Consider the following 21,967-nt stretch of genomic DNA (forward strand, 5'->3'; position numbering starts at 1 on the left):
CTGAAACTATTCCAAAAGGTAACCTGAGAAATCTATATCTCCCCCATGGTGTGTTGAATGTACACAGCTTGGAACTCTCTTCGTCCAACTAGAGAAAACTTTCACTCCTGGCATGTTCTGAACAACTTCTTCTATCGTCTTCATTGGATAGTGTTCTCTTTTGATAGCTTTGTTCAGATCTCGTGGATCTATGCAGATTCTTGTTTTATTTGGCGTTTCTAGCTACCACTACCATATTGTTCACCCAGTCAGTAGGTTCTTCTTGTCTTGTGATAACACCTTTTTTTTCCATACGTTTCAGTTCACCTTAAAACTTTCGTGTGTAGCGCAACTGGTATTTCTCTGGGTGGGTGTACTACTGGCTGTACATCTGGATTAACTTTGAGATGAACCTCTCCTGGGAGACAACCTAAACCTTCAAAATAATCTGGGTATTCTCCTTTAACATCTAGCTGAGGGTGATCTCCTTTAACCTCTTGCGTCATGCTTGACTGCACTGTGTCTACTCTCTGAATTAGTCCTAATCTCTGACAAGCTTCAATACCAAGTATCGCTGTACTATCCATCTCTGTGACATATAATTTAACTTCATGCTCTTCTTTCTTGAACTTGCATGTCAGTTTCGTCGAACCTAGTGTCTTGATGGTATGGCCTGAATATGACGTAAGCTTGACATTTGACTTCTCCAGTTTCTTTCCTTTGAAAGATTTGAACGTTTTCTCAGAAATGACATTGCATTTTGCTCCAGTATCTAACTGAAAATTGACTGTTTTCTCTTCTACTTCCAGTTTCTGAAACCATCCGGAATCCACTGTATTCACTTCTGCAGTGCCGATTGTACCTAACGAGTACGCTTGCACTTCTTCCTATGTGTCGCTACTGTCACTATCGTCTAGTGTGTGTACTTTGTTTCTTCTCTTAGAGCTGTGTGTTTGCTCTGTTCTGGCCCTACACATGCTCGCAAAGTGGTTTGGTTTCTTGCATTTTCTGCATTCTTTTCCTATCGCAGGACATTGCGCATCTTGTGTGTGCTTCATGCCACACCTACCGCATTTCTTCTGTGCCGTAGCTCTGTGTTCGCTAGGTGCATGTGTACCTTTGTTCTTGTCGCAGCTGCGTGACGTCATTTGTGCATTCGTTCTCTCTCTATGCCTAACTGCATGAACGGCTGCTTCAGCTGACAAATTCATTTCTTTTAGCTGTTTCACTGACATTTTCATCCACTCTGGCTATCTCAAAAGCTTTCTCTAGAGTCAGATCTTTCCCAATAGTAATGAGTTTCTCACGCACTTTGTCTGATTTTGTTCCGAACACTATTCTGTCTCTCACTACCTCATCTTCTTTGTCTCCGTACTTGCACTCTTTCACAAGCAATTTCAGTTCTGTTACAAACTGTTCACACGTTTCATCTGGTGCCTGTACTTGCTGTGAAATTTGTACCTTGCAAAGATTGGGTTTGATTTGGGCTGAACGTAGGCTTTGAAACCATCGTAGTAGTTCTGCAACTTTTTCTGCTGCTCATCACTCAATGTCGAGAAGATTGTCCTACCCTTCTCTCCGACCCATAACATTAGATAGGAACATTTTTCTTCTTCTGTCTTGGCTTTCAGTGGTCCCTTGAACATGAAAGACACGTGATCTTTGAAAGAAGTCCATTCCCCCACTAGATCTCCTGCTTCCCAATTGAATCTTGGACAGCTTCCAGTTCCCTCCATAGTATAATACTATGCTTGAGTGACTTATCTTTCAGTCCAAACGTTCTTGACAAGCTCCACTTCTGGTCACCATGTTGTATTTGTGGGTTTTACGTACAGAGATGCGGAGACATAGTGTTGGTTCGGCCATGCTTTATTAATAATAATAAGAAGAAGAACATTTATATAGCGCTAAATCAAAAACTTTCGTTAAAAAGGCTTGCTCTAAGCGCTTGACATCTAAACTAAAACGTCATTCACACTCTTTACAATGATGTACAAGAACTTCATGTCACACTCTTTCATTCAGTATAGCACCATTCACACAGTTGTTATTCTGTACAAGACAATAAGTTAGTCTAACATTTAGAATATTCATAAGATGAAAACAAGAGAAAACCAGACTGATTAAAACAACTGCTTAGTGCTAACAAAGCATGAATCTTAATGATAACGTAATACATGTTTAACTGTTAAGACCATAAAAAAACCTATATGCTAAAATAACTTCGAACTTTTAAGAACTTCCTATAAGATACACAGCACATCTAGATAAACACCAGAATGATAAAACAAAAGGCAACTCGTTAAAACTATTAAATGCATCAATGTCTAAAACACGAAAGACTCAAATATAATATACACAATTCTCTAGAATTGTTTATTAAAACTGAAACCGACCTGCTCAAAGTAGCACAACTCTCCCCATATTCATACGGAGTGCTGTCCCTTGGACCTTTAGCTAATTGACTCACTCTAATGAAGCTATCTCTAAATGGAACATGTTTGCTTGCCTAGCAACACCACAACACGCTAGCTTCAAAACACAAAACAAAATGTGTATTTTTTTGCTTATATCCGAACTCGTCCCTACCATCATCTTTGCTTGACATTGAAGACTGGCAGGTGTCCCTGACTCAGTTCTTTGTGTTGCTTAGATCAGTACATAACACGACTAGAAATTCGCAGCAAATCGTATTGCTTGCTTTCTAACAATACTTGTGAAACCAGTAACATTGGGTAAGTGAGACAATCATTATTGATTCAAACGGCCATATGTGACCCTCCACCACGGAATGAGTCGCATGTCACCTTTGCATGATTTTCATATTTGTACTTTTTTTCAAAGAATTTGTTATGCTCTATCCAGTGGTGAAAACCGTTTTAGAAAAGAGCGAAAACTGTTTGAGTTATAAGCCTGTGACTAAGGTGACCCTCACACTGTAACCAGACACACCCCGGACTTATATTAAGCCTAGCGCAGAACCGCGCGAGGTGACATGCGACTCATTTCGTGGTGGAGGGTCACATATGTGTGTGTGTGTGTGTGTGTGTGTGTGTGTGTGTGTGTGCGTGTGTGTGCAGTTTGTGTGTTCTTTCTTTATTTGGTGTTTAACGTCGTTTTCAACCACGGAGGTTATATCGCGACGGGGGAAGGGGGGGGGGGGGGGGGCGGGGATGGGATAAAGCCACTTGTCAATTGTTTCTTTTTCACAAAAGCACTAATCAAAAATTTGCTCCAGGGGCTTGCAACGTAGTACAATATATTACCTTACTGGGAGAATACAAGTTTCCAGTGCAAAGGACTTAACATTTCTTACATACTGCTTGACTAAAATCTTTACAAAAATTGACTATATTCTATACAAGAAACACTTAACAAGGGTAAAAGGAGAAACATAATCCGTTAGTCGCCTCTTACGACATGCTGGGGAGCATCGGGTAAATTATTTCTCCTCCCAACCAATGGGACTCCCCCTAACCCGCGGGGTGTGTGTGTGTGTGTGTGTGTGTGTGTGTGTGTGTGTGTGTGTGTGTGTGTGTGTGTGTGTGTGTGTGTGTGTGCGTGCGTGTGTGTGTGTGTGTGTGTGTGTGTGTGTGTGTGTGTGTTCTTTCTTTATTTGGTGTTTAACGTCGTTTTCAACCACGGAGGTTATATCGCGACGGGGGAAGGGGGGGGGGGGGATGGGATAAAGCCACTTGTCAATTGTTTCTTGTTCACAAAAGCACTAATCAAAAATGTGATCCAGGGGCTTGCAACGTAGTACAATATATTACCTTACTGGGAGAATGCAAGTTTCCGGTACAAAGGACTTAACATTTCTTACATACTGCTTGACTAAAATCTTTACAAAAATTGACTATATTCTATACAAGAAACACTTAACAAGGGTAAAAGGAGAAACAGAATCCGTTAGTCGCCTCTTACGACATGCTGGGGAGCATCGGGTAAATTCTTTCTCGTCCCAACCAATGGGACTCCCCCTAACCCGTGGGGTGTGTGTGTGTGTGTGTGTGTGTGTGTGTGTGTTTATGTGTGTGTGTGTGTGTGTGTGTGTGTGTGTATATGTGTGTGTGTGTGTGTGTGTGTGTGTGTGTGTGTGTGTGTACGATGCATCTGTACTTACTGCATATGTTATTTTCACAGCTGCAATCCAGATGACACCGTTTGATCTCGCTCCGACCCAAGCAGCTGGTTCCAGTTTCAAATACTGGTAGACAACATGTAATTTCATCATTAAAAATCAATGCTTTACAAAATAAACAAGTCGCGTAAGGCGAAAATACAATATTTAGTCAAGTAGCTGTCGAACTCACAGAATGAAACTGAACGCAATGCCATTTTTCAGCAAGACCGTATACTCGTAGCATCGTCAGTCCACCGCTCATGGCAAAGGCAGTGAAATTGACAAGAAGAGCGGGGTAGTAGTTGCGCTAAGAAGGATAGCACGCTTTTCTGTACCTCTCTTTGTTTTAACTTTCTGATCGTGTTTTTAATCCAAACATATCATATCTATATGTTTTTGGAATCAGGAACCGACAAGGAATAAGATGAAAGTGTTTTTAAATTGATTTGGACAATTTAATTTTGATAATAATTTTTATATATTTAATTTTCAGAGCTTGTTTTTAATCCGAATATAACATATTTATATGTTTTTGGAATCAGCAAATGATGGAGAATAAGATAAACGTAAATTTGGATCGTTTTATAAATTGTTATTTGTTTTTACAATTTTCAGATTTTAATGACCAAAGTCATTAATTAATTTTTAAGCGACCAAGCTGAAATGCAATACCGAAGTCCGGGCTTCGTCGAAGATTACTTGACCAAAATTTCAACCAATTTGGTTGAAAAATGAGGGCGTGACAGTGCCGCCTCAACTTTCACGAAAAGCCGGATATGACGTCATCAAAGACATTTATCAAAAAAATGAAAAAAACGTTCGGGGATTTCATACCCAGGAACTCTCATGTCAAATTTCATAAAGATCGGTCCAGTAGTTTAGTCTGAATCGCTCTACACACACACACACACACACGCAACACACGCACACACGTACATACACCACGACCCTCGTTTCGATTCCCCCTCGATGTTAAAATATTTAGTCAAAACTTGACTAAATATAAAAACAAGTCGCGTAAGGCGAAAATACAATATTTAGTCAAGTAGCTGTCGAACTCATGACAGAATAAAACTGAACGCAATGCCATTTTTCAGCAAGACCGTATACTCGTAGCATCGTTAGTCCACCGCTCATGGCAAAGGCAGTGAAATTGACAAGAAGTGAGGGGTAGTAGTTGCGCTAAGAAGGATAGCACGCTTTTCTGTACCTCTCTTTGTTTTAACTTTCTGAGCGTGTTTGTAATCCAAACATATCATATCTATATGTTTTTGGAATCAGGAACCGACAAGGAATAAGATGAAAGTGTTTTTAAATTGATTTGGACAATTTAATTTTGATAATAATTTTTATATATTTAATTTTCAGAGCTTGTTTTTAATCCGAATATAACATATTTATATGTTTTTGGAATCAGCAAATGATGGAGAATAAGATAAACGTAAATTTGGATCGTTTTATACATTTTTATATTTTTTTACAATTTTCAGATTTTTAATGACCAAAGTCATTAATTAATTTTTAAGCCACCAAGCTGAAATGCAATACCGAAGTCCGGGCTTCGTCGAAGATTATTTGACCAAAATTTCAACCAATTTGGTTGAAAAATGAGGGCGTGACAGTGCTGCCTCAACTTTCACGAAAAGCCGGATATGACGTCATCAAAGACATTTATCAAAAAAATGAAAAAAACGTTCGGGGATTTCATACCCAGGAACTCTCATGTCAAATTTCATAAAGATCGGTCCAGTAGTTTAGTCTGAATCGCTCTACACACACACACACACACGCACACACGCACACACGCACACACGCACATACACCACGACCCTCGTTTCGATTCCCCCTCGATGTTAAAATATTTAGTCAAAACTTGACTAAATATAACAAGTCGCGTAAAGCGAAATTACTACAGTTGGTCAAGCTGTGGAAGTCACAGAATGAAACTGAACGCACTGCATTTTTTCACAATGACTGTAGTCCGCCGCTCGTGCAAAACGCAGTGAAATTGACGAGCCAGTTTAGCGCGGTAGTGGTTGCGCTGTGCTGCACATCACGCTTTTCTGTACCTCTCTTCATTTTAACTTTCTGAGCGTGTTTTTAATCCAAACATATCATATATATATGTTTTTTGAATCAGGAACCGCCAAGGAACAAAATGAAATTGTTTTTAAGTCGATTTCGAAAATTTAATTTTAATCATAATTTGTACATGTTTAATTTTCAGAGCTTGTTTTTAATCTGAATATAACATATTTATATGTTTTGGGAATCAGAAAATGATGAAGAATACGATGAACGTAATTTTGGATCGTTTTATATAAAAATAATTTTAATTACAATTTTCAGATTTTTAATGACCAAAGTCATTAATTAATGTTTAAGGTGTTCTGATTGTATTCAAGTTGCTTCCCTTGCTAAATGTCTACTCATGAAAATTACGTATCGTGCTTGCGACGGCGTATACGCACGAGTCCAGTGTGTATTCGCCAGAGTGTGTATAATTTGCATTGCTAGAACTGAGATACTTATTGATTCTAATAAAAACGTACATTAAATGTCAACTAGTTTGTTTTTATATGAATTTGAGAGATCGTGAGATTGTATTGTGTGAATAACATAATTCGGTCAAGTGTGCGAACGGCGCCGTTCTTATAGTATCTCTTGGTCCATTTTTTTCTTTCCGGACGACGTGTTTCTGGGGAAAGAATCGGAGTTTTCAACTCGCCATATCTCCATATGTTTTCGGACTAGAACAACGAAATGTGACTTTGTTGTACAAAAAATCCCGAGCCTTGCGACTCCGGAAGTCATTTTGTTCCGCGAAGCGGCCTTTGGCAGGTACGACAGTTTTAGTCACCCAAGTAAATAAATCTAAAACGCACGTGGACGAGTTTTTCAATGGCGTTTTTGAAGTCTGCGAACGTTGTGCTTACAAATCATTTCGGGGCACCCCTCAGTCTATACGTACAGGCAAACAAAATACATGGAACGAAAGCTGAGAGGCTTGTTTTTACATTTAGTCAAGTTTTGACTAAATGTTTTAACATAGAGGGGGAATCGAAACGAGGGTCGTGGTGTATGTGTGTGTGTGTGTGTGTGTGTGTGTGTGTGTGTGTGTGTGTGTGTGCGTGCGTGTGTGCGTGCGTGTAGAGCGATTCAGACCAAACTACTGGACCGATCTTTATGAAATTTGACATGAGAGTTCCTGGGTATGAAATCCCCGAACGTTTTTTTCATTTTTTTGATACATGTCTTTGATGACGTCATATCCGGCTTTTCGTGAAAGTTGAGGCGGCACTGTCACGCCCTCATTTTTCAACCAAATTGGTTGCAATTTTGGTCAAGTAATCTTCGACGAAGCCCGGACTTCGGTATTGCATTTCAGCTTGGTGGCTTAAAAGTTATTTAATGACTTTGGTCATTAAATATCTGAAAATTGTAAAAAAAAAAAATTTTTTATAAAACGATCCAAATTTACGTTCATTTTATTCTCCATCATTTGCTGATTCCAAAAACATATTAAAGGAAAAGTCTAAGGTTTAGGGTCACTTTTGATATGTTGACCCTCTTAATTCATCAACCACAAATGCGTGTGTAAAAATGAACACAGAAATCCAAAAAGTATACTTTGACTCGTTTTTGGTTGTTCTGAATCGTTCCATCGCGCGCGCAGTCTTGGCTCATGACCTTGTGCACATACGTGTGCTACGTCACGAGCCTTGAACAACAAACATGGCCGGCTCAAGCAATGAGGAAGACAAGTGGAATACGGACCGGTTTTCAGCCAGCCTGAGATTTTAGCGTGCTCGTTTGAGCCTCTTCGTCGTCAAAATGCTGGCGAGGCCACAAGGAACTGCTTGAAACAGAGCCAGCATAAGCGGCAATATGAAATGGTATGTGATTCTCTTCGTTGTGATGTTGACACACTAGTCCGTAGTCGCTACCTCTTGCAATGCTAGATCGAAGTCAGGTGTGTTTTTCACAGATCGGTTGATGTGCTTCCACAGATCTGTAAGCATGTAAAGATTATGGATTTATGCTATTATTTCAGGCATCTGGTGTTGTTTATTTTCCTATCTTTAATCAAGGATTTCGTCCTTGAACTGCCCAGTTTAGAATAAATGCTTCCACAGTGATGTTCACACGCGACTATCCTTATTACTGTTATTTTCTCATTCTTCAGTCACACAACGAAACATTGACAGCAAGTTAACATTGCGCAAAGCCTGTTTCTTGCGGACAAAACTGCAATTATCCTGGTATTTTTATTTGCGACAGTAAGACACTACATGACATCGACACCACTAAACAGTGAAACTTTTTTGAAATGGCGGTGGGCTGCTTTCATGTGCTAATATTAATAATGATCCTGACATTTTTCTTGCGAAACGGTCAAAGGGAAGTAATAAATGAAATTAGTTTTTTAAACGAGCACACGTGATTTCCGATCTCAAACTAGATCTGAAATCATAAGATTTTCTGAGCAGTGGCGAAACGCTGATGGCGTGATATCGCAAGCCGTTTTGAAAGCAAATAAGCACTGTCAGACATATGTGCACATCCTAGATACTGGGTCACAACTATGGGACATGGACACCAGGAAAAAAAGTAGGACTGAATTGAGTGAAATACTCTTTTTTAAGTGCAAAAGACATGCCTGTATCTTTTTCTGTCAAAGAGAGGACCTTTCATATCGGGGTTTCTTTAGAAATGACAATTAGACACATGCAGTACGCTCTATGTCGTGGGTTACATGGTTTCCACTTTAGGCTTCAATATCCCACAGGAAAGAACTTTAGCTCAGTTATTGCATGTGGCATGTGGACAACATTGATAAATAAATATGCAAACATGAAAGTTTGAAATTACAAGTTTCCATAAGTTAACTAGATCGAAGTAGAAAGTGGAAACCGTAACCCACGCAATTTCCAGGTGCAAAAGTTTTTCTTGTAGGTCAAATGTAGCAACTAGCCTTTTGGGCACCCTTTTGGGTTTTAATACATGATAGAAAGATTTAAGTGAGCAAAAAGTTTTCGATCTGTGCTCACTGGGTTTATGTGTATAGAGATAATACTGTCGTGAGTTACATGGAAACCATAGTTTGTAATGTCTTTTATTTCCAAAGAAAAGAACTAAAACTTGATTATTGCAATTTGCATGTGGACAACATTGATAAATAAATATGCAAACATGAAAGTTTGAAATTACAAGTTTCCATAAGTTAACTAGATCAAAGTAGAAAGTGGAAACCGTAACCCACGCAATGTCCAGGCGCAAAAGTTTTTTTTGTAGGTCAAATGTAGCAACTAGCGTTTTGGGCACCCTTTTGGGTTTTAATACATGATAGAAAGATTTAAGTGAGCAAAAAGTTTTCGATCTGTGCTCACTGGGTTTATGTGTATAGAGATAATACTGTCGTGAGTTTCATGGAAACCATAGTTCGTAATGTCTTTTATTTCCAAAGAAAAGAACTAAAACTTGATTATTGCATGTGGACTACATAGATAAATAACTATGCATACATGAAAGTTTGAAATTTTCAAGTTTCCATAAGCGACAATCCTAAATGAGAGAATTAATCGATTGTCGATCGTGCGTTGCAGAAGAATCGAAAATTTCATAATGGCGCCGATCATGAGAACACATGTGCTGCTCAAACTTTGCACCAGATCAAGCTTTAATCAGCAAAATATCGCAAAATTCGTCGATGAATATATGCTACAATTGTCAAAAAAGATTTTACAGGTCTCAAACAGTAAAGATACAGCGTGGTCTGTCGTGAGTTACGTCTCAAAAACCGGAAACGAATACGATTGGGTGGATAAATTCTCATTGTCTATTCACATGACCGGGTCAAACGTCATGAATGGAACTTTCGACGGTGTTCCCGCGATCTCACAACGCGTGTGTGATAGGCAATGCGGGATTTGTCGTCTGCTGTGGCCATGCTTTCGTGGGTTACAGATGGAAACGAAACAAGGGTGGGGTACATTCAAGCGCGATTATAAGCTGAAATAAATTTGTTTCCTACCGTAGTGCTGTGTTTTGAAAACCTAAATGTTGTTGAAATAAATAAATAATGACTTTGAATAACTTTGAGGTTTCCTTTGTTCAGCAGATCGCATTTTTTGATGAAGTTGAAACCGGAAACGACGGTAACCCACGATTACGTGTTTTCTTTGCCGATCAAACTCCCAGAAGAAGAAAAATAGATGTAATTCTTGAGTTTGTATGTCGAGAATAATCCTTCAGCTGACCCATAAACATCACAATAAAATTCACAGAGCTTTATTCTCCATTATGTACAGCTGCAACACAGACTGGTGTATTTTTGTCCCAGTTTTAGGTGCTGTTTTGGGGGCATTTTGGCTAAAAATTAAATCGTTTAAAACCCACAGCAATGTTTGGAAACCCAAACTTGGTTGTTACAGTAAGTCAAATCCATCCCCTTTGACATCAAAGCATCCCCTTTGTCATCCATTGCTCAGAGATATTGTGACAGTCATTCAAAGTTGACAACCCATAGTATTTCCCAGTATCTAGGACGTGCACATATGCTGAAACACGATTACAGCAGTTCAAACTTTTTGATCATTGATTTTTAGGAGTACGCAATATCGGACAGTCACACTACAAAAAGACAATGCGTTAGTGCATAGATCGGTATTCTCAAACGTCACGAACAGACAGTACGTTGCTACTATATATTTTACTGTATTAACAAAACCTCACAGTCCCATTAAAAATGTGTGGTGTGTGCCGAAAAACAACCATATGAGATTCAGTCAGTGGGACCCTGAATCTACCTGGGGTTAAATCGGGTTATTGACTCTCATTGCATGAATTTTTAAACTGAATATATACACGTACTACTGTTCGTGTTGTTTTTGTGATCCACTGCAATTTCTGTGTATACCTTAGAATCTCAAGGTAATTTTTGAACGGGGCATACAGATGATACATGTTGCCATGATCACAGAGTGATATGTATATTTTGCTTATCAGGTGTCAGTGCAGAAACTCCAAGAGGGAACGAAATTCAAATATCTGGAAAACCTGGATGAGGAGATAGACAGCCTAACAGCACATCCTCCTATGTTTGCTCGGACATCTACTACCTTCAAACTGCATACTATGCGTACACACAGGAATATGGACGACTCAACATTGATCAAAATGGGTAAGTAACACAACACAAACAGATGATTTCCATTATGATAGATTTATTTATCTGAAAGTAAAATTGACAACAGAGTGTACAATTTGTTTTCAAATACGAAAATATCACATTGGGTTAAAAAAACAAACAAACATCATATATCATTAAAACTATTCTTTATTTCTAAATACATACATATCAGCATAGTTTATTCATGTAAACATCCTCATTTCGGTTCCCAGTCTATCTGAAATCAAGATAAGATATGCCAGAAAAAATAGCGATCACACAGTGCTTCAGCATGAATTTGAAAACCTGCTCTACGTCACTTAGACACAGCGTGTCTTATGATTCTATCCACCCTCTCCAAACAAACACGTACACGTTTTCTCTGGTACGAATGTCTTAAAAGCTCAAACTAAGCTGTTGTTTTATTCTGTCTTGCTTTGCAGGAAATACAGGCACGTCGCTTACCCATAACAGGCAGCTGGTGCGCTAGCGAGTGGGGTTTCTCAGCAGAAGCATCAGAGTACCATTACCAACCTCTGCAGTCAAAACAATCAGAAATACTCTCCCAAACGGATGAAGAGTGGGGTTTAAACTCCCTGAGCGACAGAAGGCTGAAATATACTTTTACAAATCGTGTGACTGTGTTGAACTAGTATCTTTGGTTGAACAGATTCCTGCATGGTTTGAAGATGATACTGGGTTGTCACGTGGTCCGGTACATGGTTCACATTCTGCAACATTTTGTTCCAGACTTTTTCCACTGTTGTTGTACTCCAGCATCAGGAAGTCAGTCCATGAGCCGGTCATGCCTGTTGCCTGAAACATGGTTTTTTTGAAGTAACTAACGATCTCTGCACACATTTTAACATGTGAATAAGAACAGAAAAAGTTTGCCAACACTGTGTTCCATTTCAGGTACTCTCTGCTCCAGGCTGGCTCCAGCTAAAAATAACCGGCAAGAACCACTCTCCTCCCGCCTATTTACCCTTTCCTCCCCCATTTCCCTCCTACCCGGCCCCATCCACAGTGGCGCCTGACAGACGACTCTTTCTTTGTCTGCAGCTAGCGTGGCCCTCTCTGTTAGCAGCTGCTGTGTTGATAAGGTTCTGTAGCTCGCGCGCTCTAGAGAGATAGCAGAGCCTAAAAACTGAGAACTTTTTCTGCACTGTTCAGAATGCGTGATAAGTGGCCCTCTACTCCCTGCCTTTCGTGTTTTCAGTGTGTTTTGCCGGGCATCTCTCAATAGTTATATATATTGCAATGCATGCCACAATTTACAAGACAGAAGAAAGGATAAATGAGAGAATTAGAAAAAGTGTGTGCTCCCCCCCAAGTATATAATTATGCTACTCTTTGCACTCTGAAAAACATGTGCATGCTGCATTTAAAGAAACACCCTGAAAAACATGTGCAAGCTGCATTTAAAGAAACAGGAAACCCAACATCGCAAAGCACGGCACAATATATAAGACGGCAGAAGACAACACAGTAAACAAAACATCCTAAATGTGCCACAATAAAAGAACACAAAATAATGAAAGATAAAGACCAAGGTAATCCCCAAGTACATACACATATATATATACAACACTTTACGAAATATATACAAACAGTAGAGTATATCGAAATATATACAAACAGTAGAGTATATCGTATTTACATACATATTATGCCAAGGACTACTAGTAAAAGTCATTGATGGTGCGCATGTAAAATTTGTTTTGCGTTTATATAATTATAAAATTCAAAATAGTGTAGATATAAAATTCAAAATAGTGTAGATAATGTCAGTAACATATAAGAAAGAAAAAAGATCTTACGGCAATACATGTTCATGAAAATTGTTAGCTGCATGTGAATAAAACAAAAAAGCTTACCTCACGGCCCTCCTATACAAGTCTCACAAACTTGTATATATATATAATATACCACAGGAGAAAAAAAAGTAGCTCGCGCGCGCTCACCCAAATCCGCTCGAAGTGCCACATGATATTAGCCCCAGACAACACATAGGCGGATAATACATGTATGTCAATCGTATGAAACAAAACATGCCACAATTTACAAGACAGAAAAAAGGATAAATGAGAGAATTAAAAAAGGTGTTTGCTCTTCAAGTAAATAATTATACCACACCTTACAGATCTGAAAAACACATGTATGCTACAGTTAAATAAACAGGAAACCCAACATCTGAAAGCACGGCACAATCTATAAGAGGACAGAAGACAACACAGTAAACAAAACATCATAATCAATGTGTCACAATAAAAGAACACAAAATATTGGAAAAAAAGACAAAGGTAATCCCTAAGTACACTGATATACATGTACAACACTTTACAAAATATATATACAAACAACAGAGTATATACAGTCGTATTTAAAAACATATTATAGGCATGCGTATGGTGCGCATGTGAAATTTGTTTTGCGTTTATATAATTCAAAATAGTGCAATTAATGCCTGTAATATAAAAGAAAGAAAAAACGGTCTTTCAATACATGTTCATGCAAATTGTTAGCTGCATGTGAAGAAAACAAAAAGCCTACCTGACGTCTCCTCCTATACATGACTGGTATCATTGCAGCGCCATACATCAGTAATCCAATAGCAGCACACAAGTCGATTTGAAAGTTTTTCAACACAGTTTTTCACTATTGTTCTCACAAACTTGTATATATACCACAGGAAACAAAACTCGTCGATCCGACGACAATTTAACGTTTGTTTCATTATCGCAAACAAAACAGAACAGACAAAACGAAACAAAACAACACAGCACAACAGTTGGGGTTGTTATTTCTCTGAGATGCTTAAGAAAAAAAAAAGATGACGTGCATTGTAATGGAATAGAGTGGGTGTAATTTCAAACTAAACGGTTCAAATGTGAGTGTAAACACACTCTTTACGCGGGATCACATTCCCTCACACGCATATGAACACACACACACACACACACACACACACACACACACACACACACACACACACACACACACACACACACACAAACTATGTACATTTTTAGAAAGAAAAACAAAACAAAAACACAATGTACATTGTTAGAAGAAGAAAAAAACCAATATGTACAATTTTAGAAGAAAAACAAACAACAAAAAACAATGTTTTAGAGCTGTTATTGTGTCAATATGCTAAAGGCCTCAATGACTTTTTATCATTCTTGTTTAGGATTTTGTTTTTGGCGGGGTGTCAAGCAGCATCGGTGAGGTCTTAATTTGTTGCTCTTTCATTAACTGGCAAAGTTGCTGTCCCTTGTTTTTCATGCCCCAAACTCTCCTTTTCAGGTTGTTGACGTCAGAATGTATTTTTTCGCCGCCCTGCTCACCCATCAAACCAAGCCCCATCCCCCACCTTTCCATAAACTCTACACAATGTGCTTCAAGTATGTGCTGCTTTGGGATGACATTAACGTTGTCAAGGCACACGTTACCTCTGTAGAACTCCATGTATTCAGAAATAGCTACTTGGATGCCAGGAAGGTCATCTTTCCCAACTGGTTTTGTGTGTGACACAAGCCTGTGCACACTGGAGTAAAGACTGTGCAAACGGGTGTGTTTGTCTTTGATTTGACCTGCAAGGGTGTGCACGCCATAGTCATCTGTCAGGATAAATGCCCTTCTTTCTACGCTGTCTGCTACGGCAGTAATCACTTCATCTTTAATGTATTTGTTGCAGTGATTCCCATTGAAGCTGCCACCAAAAAAGGCCTGAGGTGTTATGCTATGCTTATTCAAAATCTCAGTAACCCCTGCAACTGTTGGTCCTTCAGATCTGTCGAAGACTGGAAACGTTTTCAGATTAAGTTTCCCTTCTTCTCGGAGATTATACATTTTTTTGACACACCTTCTGAATGCTTCGGTAGTGTTGTCAATCACCACCAAACGCCCGTCACTCAGTTTTATTTTAGAAAGGGCATCTGCTATTTGCTTGTCAAGCTGGTGACACTCATTTGCAAGAAGATCGTGGTGTTTGTTCACAATACCAAGGAGCAAATGAAGGTAAGGCGGCGCTACATGACTCACTTTGACGTCCCATATTGGAGCACGAATGACGTTGTAGTGGTCTTTGGCATGTTTTTTTTCACTGCCAGATTCTTGGTACCCTATGAGGTCTTCTTTCATGTTTCTTAACGTTCTTTTGGGGGCTTTTTCTCTTGGACTCCATTGCATTTGCGTTTTGGAAGTCTTGCACCAAAGACATGGATAACTACTCTGGGCTCCTGACAGTCCATACATTTTTGACTGGAAATCATAATCCCCAAACATAAACACTCGCAGCCTTTTTCCTTTCCACATCATGCCGTTGACAGCACTAACTCCCTCTTTAATAGTGCTGCCTAAAATCTTTTCAAGGTTTTCAGCAGAATCTTTGGCTTCAGTCATCACAACCAACTTTGAGTTCGCATTTGGATTGTGGAGATTTGCTACTTCAAGAACAACTTTAAAACTCCCCCCTCCATGGTCACCCCCGATTTTAACCCAAATTTCATTTTCTGGCAAGGTGTTGTTATGCCATGTTAGCATGTTCTTCTTGTCGTACTGGTCTAAGAGATCAGTTACAAACTTGGGCCAGCTGACAATAGAAGACACGGGAATGCCCCTAACTTCCTCTTTCTTTGTCGCTTTGTTGATGCATGAGAGACGTATTGTGTAAACTTCTATTTTCCCACAAAGCACTCCCTCCTGAAATTCCCTCTCCTTTTTCTCACACTCCATTTTTATTCCCATTGCCTTGTTTAATTTTCGCAACTGCCTTTGTTTTGCCCAGCTAAGTGACAGTTTTGCTCTAATTTGAGCTGCTGATTTTGAAGAGACGCGTGCCTGTCCCAACCCAGCTGTTTTCAGAATGTCATCCCTTTTGCGCTTTGTAGTGTGCTTGAGTTCAGTGTTTTGTTGTTTTATTATGTCAGCTTCCGTGGAACCGGAAATTTCTTTTCTCAAGTTGGCAATTTCCTTTGCTCTTCTCTTCCTCATTGGAGTAGAAACTAGCGCTGATGACTTTTTAGCTCTCACAATTTTCTTTAGGACAAGTGGGTGTGCTTTTGTCTTACATATCAACGTCTTCTTGTCATCTGACTGTGCCAGTTTCACCCTAACTAAGCCAGTTAAATACTCTTCCTCTTGTTTTGTCAAAGGTGCTTGCAACTGTTCTATTGGGCGGAGTTGGGTTTGTGGTTTGTTTTTTGACGAAACAGTGTGAGTATCTGTTGCTTTCTGTGACTGAGATACAGACTTTGCAACAGGTGTTTTATCGCTTGTTTCTGCTGGGGCTTGGGTTTGAAATGATGTTGAAGCAGCTGACACGAGTGTGTCATTGTTAGTACTTGCATCACTCTGACTCTGAGTCGTACCCTTGCGAGATGTCAGCAGGTCAAACAGACGTTTTTTGACGACACGGCTTGCGGTTTTTGTTTCAGGTGTTGAAGAACACTGTGGCTGAAAGGTTTCAACAATAGAAGTGCTTGTACAGGCATCAGTACTGTCAACACATGTGCTTTTTCTTTGCGGACTAGCAGCTTTTTCACTGGCTTTTTTTTTTTTATAAGACAACCGGCCATTTGTTCGGCAAACGTTTTACACACACTACAGTCAGCTACTTCCACTTTGGAGTTGTATTGTGTCCTCATCACTTTTGTTTTTTCAATGTTACTATGCATTGCTTTTGAGAATCCTTGAGGTGGAATGTTAGGGTTTTTTTGTTGGCTGAGACGAACAGCGCATGTTGCACACAATGTACTTGAGAAAGTGGTGCCATTAGCTTCTTCAGAAACTTGAATACCGTGAAACTGAAACAACCCTGATGCATAGTTTTTGCAATGCCTAATGGTATGATGTTTGTCCTTTGCTGCCTTTGATCTTCTGCCACAAATTCTGCACATAGCATTTAGCCTAAATATGTGGAGATCTTCTGTATGTTGCACTGCAGCCATTCTTAACTGAGACACCTTAAATCAATAAATAGAGTGACTACAAATTGAAAGAAATTGATAACAATAAACAATCAAAACCATATACACTGATACAGACAGGCAAGAACATAAGCACAATTACAGTCACAACATTAAGTCAGGAATAAACACGTCACAAAAAAAAGGGGGGGGGGACGCAAAACAAGCAATACAAAAAACAGAACAGATGAAATGCACTAGAGTCGAGTGCCTGTTCCAAACGGTGCATGCACTGATTAGGCGCGTGGATTAACGAAACAAAACTGCTCCAAAGTCAAACACAAAAACAGCCTCAAAAACTTATTCTCACTCTATGACACAGTTTAGACTAAGTACTTACTGACGGCAACATCAGAAACACAGTCGGTCGTTGGTATAAACATTGAGCGTGGTTACAAAATGGTATACAATGCGCACGTTCTGATTCTTGGAAGTAGAACAAAGAACGACCTGCCGGTAGATTCGATAGCAGTATTACTTCAAAATCAAACAAACCGAATCCAGACCGGACCTCTAGTTTGCACATACACAAAGCCTGAATATCAGAGTAACAATATACACAAGATGACGGTAATCCAACGTTCAAGTCACGCAAACCAGTCCATTTCATACCAAGAAACACGTATTTTTTCACACTGGCCCACACAGCTGTACAGTTCCAGAGTACAATGTACAAGCCTTTGTGCGGCTGGCATTTCCGTGCGAAACGGGAAAGAGGTCACCGCGAGCGCAGGGTCGACTATAATTGGCCTGCTTGCTCCAAGCTGCCTGCCGCTGAGATAGCATAACTCGCCGCAGCAGTGAAATAGTGTGCCAAAAGTATACATAGTTTAATTTGCATTTACTTCAAGGCCAGACTTTCTTCTCGTTCATTATTTCTTCATAAAGATTCTAGAAATTAACAAAATGTTTCCCCCTATCAAGGCTCCTAACTTTTTTTTTAAATGCAGGTCGGTTTGTTGTCATCTGTGCATTACTACCTCTTGCCACCCGTGCGGTCATTGCCACCAGGTATCTCAACAATCAAACCGTCTATACAGGCTTAAAGGCACGTCCTTTTTCAAAACAGGATTGCTCACTACACAGATCTGCGAAGACTTTTACATAGACAAAAAAATCTCTTGACTTGAACATATACCAGGAATAAACATCCGGACTGGTTTTTGGAGCTGGATTTGTGACTCACATGCGAAGCAAAAGTGAGTCTATGTACTCACCCGAGTCGTCCGTCCGTCCGTCCGGACGTCCGTCCGTCCGTCCGGAAAACTTTAACGTTGGATATTTCTTGGACACTATTCAGTCTATCAGTACCAAATTTGGCAAGATGGTGAATGATGACAAGGCCCCAAAAAACATACATAGCATCTTGACCTTGCTTCAAGGTCAAGGTCGCAGGGGCCATAAATGTTGTTTAAAAAACAGCTATTTTTCACATTTTTCCCATTTTCTCTGAAGTTTTTGAGATTGAATACCTCACCTATATATGATATATAGGGCAAAGTAAGCCCCATCTTTTGATACCAGTTTGGTTTACCTTGCTTCAAGGTCAAGGTCACAGGAGCTCTTCAAAGTTGAATTGTATATACATATTTTGAAGTGACCTTGACCCTGAACTATGGAAGATAACTGTTTCAAACTTAAAAATTATGTGGGGCACATGTTATGCTTTCATCATGAGACACATTTGGTCACATATGATCAAGGTCAAGGTCACTTTGACCCTTATGAAATGTGACCAAAATAAGGTAGTGAACCACTAAAAGTGACCATATCTCATGGTAGAAAGAGCCAATAAGCACCATTGTACTTCCTATGTCTTGAATTAACAGCTTTGTGTTGCATAACCTTGGATGACCTTGACCTTGGGTCAAGGTCACATGTATTTTGGTAGGAAAAATGTGTAAAGCAGTTCTTAGTGTATGATGTCATTGCTAGGATTAGTTATTTGACCTTGACCCTGAAGGTCAAGGTCATGTAAAGGTCAAGGTCAAGCATGTGAGTCGTATGGGCTTTGCCCTTCTTGTTTAGGGAATGTTTTACACGTGTGGCGTTTAAGAAATTAATTCTTAAAATTCTACATTCGCAAAGAGAGTACAGAGTGTTCAGTTCTGGTATTTTTCAAAACGGAAGGATGACCATATCCCATGTAAAAGCCTGGTAAGATTTGAGATTTCAAACCCAATCGTTTACACGGGAAGGGCTGTCCATTTAAGAGGACGCATCCATGCCTGGATGAGAAATACACTGATAACACAGAAAAAGCACGAGTTTAACCTGCATATTCACAAAACTGGTTCAGAGGCCCGGTAAAGGAAACACATGTTAGTTATTTTAAGAGAACATCACGAAGACCTAATTATTAAATTAAAGCCTTTCTGCACGAATGTACATCTTCTATAAATTATATTCTAAAACGCGCCACATGTGTAATTCATTCCACACACAAAATCCAGCTCCAAGAAGCAGTGAGGCTGTTGATTATTGGTATGTGTTCAAGTCGAGAGATGATTTTTCATGTGTAAACTGAGCCTTGGCAGATCTGATATAGTGAGCAAAGACCTGCATTTTTTTTAAACGTGTTCAGAGGCCTTAAAATGGTTAAACATTTTGTGTCTTTATGAAGAAAAAATTAACAATAAGGAAGGCAAATGGGTTGAAATGCAAATTAGATTCCTTTTGACGAACTTTTTATGTTCTTCTTCACGTGTTACATTATGCGTACGTAGATCGCAAGATATTTTCGAAAAAAAAATCATAGATAAGCCAATCTGCAAACGGACAAAAATTCACAATATTTATGAAGCCAATAAATTTGACTCAAGAACAAAGCTTATGTGTTTGAGGTGATGTGCATGGGTATGAATGTTGAATGAGTCCGTCAAAGATACCCTCCATGTCGCCTTACAGTGGAACCTACCATTAAAATTATACCACCTTAAATTACCTTGCTCTTTCAAATGTACTGCTTAAACTTCTTGAACATTCAACTCTTGCTGTCTACCATAAAGACCATCAGGTCAACAACATACTCGTGAATGTTTTGTTTTGGTCTATAACTAAACATTTCAGAAAATACCCTTTTTTATATTTTTTATTCGGAAGCATACTAACTTTATTTGAAACTACTTCGACAGATATAGTTTTGCAGGTTGACGGGAGGTGAGTTACGAAAGAAATTCAATCCATATGTCGCTCAGCACAGAAAGCATAAACGATTAATATGAGTAGAAATGAACTTGTACTTGTTTTCATAATGTATTATTTGGATGGTATCTGTCAAAGACACTTTCTCGTTTTTTGCAAAGCTAGAATAAGGCACTAATTTTCAAAACAAAAAATAAATATTACGATGAATGGCACGTTGGTTTTCTCCTGTGGTGATTCTGGACGGTAGGAACAGGACTGGTCAACAGTTGCGTTGTGATCACGGAGAACCGGGAAATCTGGAATGGTCACGGTGTCAGTGTCTAGTGACTTGTTCTGACCAGTGGCCGTGAGTGATGATGAAAGGTCTGGAAGTAAAAGAAGAGAGAAAATGAGTGTGAGTATAAATCAATTCGAAAGTATGCTTCTGATCTATACAGTACACTGAACATTTAGACACCCTCTGGAAGTCGTCTGGATGTGTATCCATGTTGTAGCAATTAGACTGGTTTTGCGTCTCTCAGTCAATGCAGAAAGATTAATTCCCTGCACAATTCGTAATCTTCTTGTCTCTAGCATGCAGGTGTCTGTTTACCTTACCGGTTGCACATCCACCAAAAGTTTAGATCTGGTAAAAATAGCATTAAACCATGATTCCAGCAAACGCTGCCAATTTCATCAATTGATATCAGGGGATAGTTTGCGACTGAATAGAATAGATAACGTGACACACGCATTGTCTTACGTGTCCACAACCCTGACTACTTTTTACTCTTACTCTTAGCTCAGCTCAGACCGTTCTATAACTCTGTAGATCTAGCCTGTGGCGCATCTGTACTCCAGCGAATATCAGCTGGACCCAGACACACTGTTCTGCACCAATTCGTATTCGCTGCGCAGCAAAACAATGTTTACGTGTATGCATGAAAATAAAAGCATGTACTCTGACCTTCAACGCATTCCTTCTTGTAAGATAATCCGCTGTTCGTATGTCGCCTCGGAGTTTCGATGGCTCGTCGACTGTACCAGCCTCGCGTAATACTGCCCTCTCCGGACTTTTATGAAGGGAAGACACTGCCAGTGGTCAAAACATTTGTTTCAGGGATGAAACGCCAACTTTTGTGCTGCAGAAAAATGGCGAAATCTGTGTCCAGAAAGTGGCCGACACTTTGAAATCTGCACGCTTGTGTTGCACACATCTCTTCCATTTCCACAAGAGACTCAGAGTTTTATGAGGGAAAGTGTGCTATGAAATGCCTGGGGACATTGACGAGTTGTTGCAGTTTGCGGCTGCTCTCCACCGAGGCATTCTTTTCGGGCATACAGTGGTGACTTTTCTGTGTGAAAATCAAGCTGGTACTAGTGGTAGAATCAACACAATAACTTGTGACGTCACAGTGCACCGACGTCACAGTGCACCGAAAACCACATGACCACTACTTGACCCCAGGCGAATTGTCTTGGTTAGTCCCGCAACACTAAATCTTCAACTACAACAACAACAATTTTTTTTCAATTTTTAAAATATTTTTCCAGAGATGTTTGTAACATTTGGCATTCGATTTTCAAGTTTTGGGG

At 39.5% G+C, this 21,967-nt stretch overlaps 1 protein-coding gene and 1 long non-coding RNA gene across 2 annotated transcripts in view; one reads left to right on the top strand and one right to left on the bottom strand.

The window, feature by feature from the left end:
• Positions 1 to 21,967, bottom strand: part of LOC138974393 (uncharacterized) — a 270,189-nt gene that overhangs the window by 105,270 nt on the left and 142,952 nt on the right. Inside the window, exon 9 of the mRNA XM_070347110.1 lies at positions 4,103 to 4,186. Coding sequence (XP_070203211.1) covers positions 4,103 to 4,186 — 84 coding nt within the window. The remainder of the gene's footprint in view (positions 1 to 4,102; positions 4,187 to 21,967) is intronic.
• Positions 7,643 to 11,808, top strand: LOC138972394 (uncharacterized). Its single transcript, XR_011457594.1, has 3 exons — positions 7,643 to 7,998; positions 11,111 to 11,285; positions 11,717 to 11,808. It is a non-coding gene; the product is annotated as an uncharacterized lncRNA (long non-coding RNA).

This window comes from Littorina saxatilis, linkage group LG8 (genome assembly GCF_037325665.1).
Source record: "Littorina saxatilis isolate snail1 linkage group LG8, US_GU_Lsax_2.0, whole genome shotgun sequence".
NCBI lineage: Eukaryota > Metazoa > Mollusca > Gastropoda > Littorinimorpha > Littorinidae > Littorina > Littorina saxatilis.